This window comes from Bidens hawaiensis, unplaced genomic scaffold (genome assembly GCF_021521415.1).
Source record: "Bidens hawaiensis isolate Kalapana, Puna unplaced genomic scaffold, B.hawaiensis_p1.1 tig00419406_1, whole genome shotgun sequence".
In the NCBI taxonomy this organism is placed as follows: domain Eukaryota; kingdom Viridiplantae; phylum Streptophyta; class Magnoliopsida; order Asterales; family Asteraceae; genus Bidens; species Bidens hawaiensis.
This window is the reverse complement of record NW_027504851.1, coordinates 230,835-234,584: the sequence shown is the minus strand read 5'-3', so window position 1 is coordinate 234,584 and position 3,750 is coordinate 230,835. Positions and strand designations below refer to the sequence as shown.

The following is a 3,750-nucleotide window of genomic DNA, read 5'->3' as shown; positions in this document are numbered from 1 at the left end:
TAAGTAACGCCGGGTACTCCGTACGCGGCCCTATTGGCTAAAGGTAGCCCGAGCCGGCCACGATTCCTGACAGACAGAGCCCCTAGCAGTCCACCTATTGAGGGATTCCCCGGATAAAACCCGACCCCCACACCCGCCAAACGGCACGACAGCGAGGAGCCGGTAAAACTGGATGAGATTAGGACTCAAACCATGGCAAGCCAGGGTCATCCCTCATATCTCTTATATAAATTGATGATAGTGAAATTTGAACCCCCTACCTCTCACTAGTAAAATAAAATATTGTACCATTGATCCTCTTCCAATTTATATACACATATTTACTTAGTCATATATATTTACTACCCATTTTATGAAGCTTTCAAAATACTTAAAAAGTAAATTAAATATTTTTACAACTTGTTGTGGCCATTGTTAGTTTAATCACCAAGGCACCAACTTTTGAGTTGCAAGTTCAACTCTTCCTTTGGTATTCTACACTAGTACTTATGGTATTTTAAAGCACCGGTTGACATTTTAATTTTAAATGCTTTTAGAGTTTTATGATGATGAAACTATTTAATGTGAAGCTTTTATACTTCTAATTGTATTACAACTCATCGATAGCTTCCTTCACAAATTGTATTGAGGCATAACTCAGAAAGAACTTTTGTAACTATGAAAGATAACATAACAAAAAATAACAGTTTTGAAATAATATTAAAAACACATTATATCAAAATTTCAGCCATGAGAGTCAAAATACTTCTGATTAAACATGAAGTTAAAATGACCAAGACAACCAAAAAGTAAAGATAACGTAGATTCAAACAACAATCAATGTTTGGAAACAAAAAAACTCAATTCTTGTCAACCAAACCCTTTGCAAGCTCACCAGCAGCCAAATCCTTATTCTCATCTTCAGAAAAGCACACCATACTATTCTTAATATGATTCTTCTCCGCCGTAGCAAAGTTTAGCTCCAGCTCGCCAACGACCTTACACATATTGTTACAAACATCCACAATCTTCTTGAAAACACCAGCATCTGTCAACCCAACAGCTCTTAAATTACCAACTCACAATCTTCTTGAAAACACCAGCATCTGTCAACCCAACAGCTCTTAAATTACCAACTCTAAACTCATCATCATATGGTACCTTACGAACTCCAGCCTTAGAACAGTCAAGTTGACTAGAAACCATTTCTTTCAAACTCCTCCTATCATCAGGGTTGACCAATTTGCCCAAATCAACCATATATGCAGCATGAGCATACACATAAGCTTTCATCAAATAAGGGTCACAACTCTTCGGAATTAAACCACAAAAACCAACATGCTTCATTGCTTCGGGTAGTTGCTCAGAAGCTAAAACAGATTCTACACCTTTCTTTGCACATGCTTCTTTTTTAAACAATATAAGACTTGCGAAATGCGGGAAACAAATAACAGCCCGAACAAACATTAATGTATCATCTCGCAATTGGACATTTTCACCAAGAGCTGATCTGAGTGGAATCTTATACCAATAAGCAAGTTCAACAATTCTTTGAGCACCATCACTGGATGTTACTTGAAGCTGATCTCTTCTTACGTCACCGTGTTTGAGCCCAATGGCAACCATTTCATAAGTATCTTTAGGTGTGTCAGTCTGCGTCCTCTTATGAAGATTTGATCCATTAACAACGTGCTGCAAGATTCCATCAAAATCCAAATCCTCTACAGGTGCAAAATAAGCTTGCAGTGACTCAAGCTCTTCACTGTTGTCAAAACCAAAGACGTCATCCTTAAAATTGTCGGAATCATACTCGATTTCCTCTAAAAAGGGGACAAGTGTTTGCATTGATTTATTTATAGCTCGGTTAACATAGCAAGATTCGGTCCATCAAAACCAAAAAGACTAGAAAATTCACCCATGTCAAGCTCTTTAGGAGCCAAAGATTTTAGCGGTGGTTCAAATTCATCATCTTTTAATATGGCATCATCCACTTCAACATAACTAGAATCATCAGAAGCAACACACTTGTCAGTCTCTTGAGCAAGTTCATCATCTTTGCCTATTGCAAGATTCTGTTTATCATCAGCCATGGTTTTCTTGAGCACCTTGTGAGCTTCTTTGCTTTAACCTGGTACCAGAGGCAATTTACAGTTTATTATATATGGCAGTTAAAATGTAAAACAAAAGAAGAAGAAATGTGTATGTCATGTCATATAAATATAAGCCACAGTTTCAATGTAATAGAAGTCATATTTGGACATTAAAACTTTTGAAAGATTCTTCAAACTATGAAGATCAAGACATCAGTTTAAAATTGATCATTCATGCACTCAAAATGCAAGTATAATTTCAACAACAAATAAAGAAAAATATTAAGTAGAAGACAAGAGGACCTCTACCTCTTCAAAGAAAACCAAGGGTTGTGATTTTCTTTCAAGCACTAACCAACTGTTTATATAGAGCACAAACTTATAAGAATGGTCCTTTTATCTTTATAACATCTACTTATTTATTTTTTTTAGTTTCACCCATTTATAGCATATAAGTCATTCCTTCTCATAACTTTAATTGTCTTTACCAAAAGTGTTGAGTCTGTGGAAACTTTGGATTACCTCAAAAATCTGCAACTTACAATTTTTTTTACCAATAAGTAGCAATGAAATATTCATATGATAATGATGAATCTAGTATACATCAACCGAACGTATATATGTTTCTTGGTTTTTAGATATTCTACAATTCCTTACACGATCGATCTATAGTTGGGTAGCTTATCAATCACTTTTGTTTTTACATCTTTTAGCTCTGACTACTATTACTATCTTGTTAGCTTTCAAGGACCCCATTCTCTAAAACTTGAAAGCTAATAGTTAACATGCGTCGGTTTGATTATGAGTAAATATTTCATAGTAGCTTTGATTTTGATTAATATAATATGTTTCTGTTTTTGTTTCTATATATTTGTTTTGTGTGTATGATCTAGTAAGCTGATTTTCTTTTCTTTTTTTTTTATCCAAGATGCAACTAAAAAATGTTGACATGTTTTCCATAGATTAATGTGGAGTGAGGAGGTCCCAATCCTTTGGTTTTCTCAAACATATGTTGGTACTTGTGGGATTTTAAAGTATAGCTACTTCACATTCCATAACGGTATTTTGACTTTTTGAGAGGTCCATTTAATGTGAAACTTTAAACGATACCGTTAGTTTCATTACGACTCTTGACTAGCTTTTGTTTTTTCAGCCAACACTCATCAAATTTTTAGGATCTAACAAGCACATGAACCAAACACAAACACGAAAGCAATAAACAAACATGGGGATTTAATGTGGTTCAGTCTAAACTGACCTCCGCTTTTGGGTGACAACTATAGGTATTATTTATTGACCGACAACGATTACAATACATAACACCATATATATAGAGAGAGACTAATATAGGGTTTGTAACTTAAGAAATTTAAACCGGGTTGGGCTTAGGGCCGGCTGCCCCTCACCCGTCTCCTCTTTTGGCGTCAACTAATAAACCAAGCCTAAACAAAAGACCTACAAACCCAACACAAATAAGCGCTTGACCGACTTATGAAAATATTTTTCAAAAAGAAAAACTTAGTAAACACATCAAGATATTGAGAATTGAAAGACCACCTCACATGTTTTAAATTTGTATATCAATGCCTAAGCAATTTTAGGTTTTTTTTTTCGCAAATCACAAGATTCAATAATTGGAAGATCACACCTAAACAAGTTAGATTCATCATACATTCATACA

General features: G+C 35.0%; 1 protein-coding gene across 1 annotated transcript; it reads right to left on the bottom strand.

Annotated features, from left to right (window-relative positions):
• Nucleotides 1-1,050: 1,050 nt before the first annotated feature.
• Nucleotides 1,051-1,824, bottom strand: LOC143608708 (uncharacterized). The gene has a single exon (XM_077083671.1). The coding sequence runs from the start codon at nucleotides 1,822-1,824 to the stop codon at nucleotides 1,051-1,053; it is 774 nt and encodes a 257-aa protein (XP_076939786.1).
• Nucleotides 1,825-3,750: the final 1,926 nt, after the last annotated feature.

Bases quoted from the DNA above. Each gene is read 5' to 3' on its own strand.
- LOC143608708 (XM_077083671.1), bottom strand. From the start codon at position 1,824: ATGCAAACACTTGTCCCCTTTTTAGAGGAAATCGAGTATGATTCCGAC.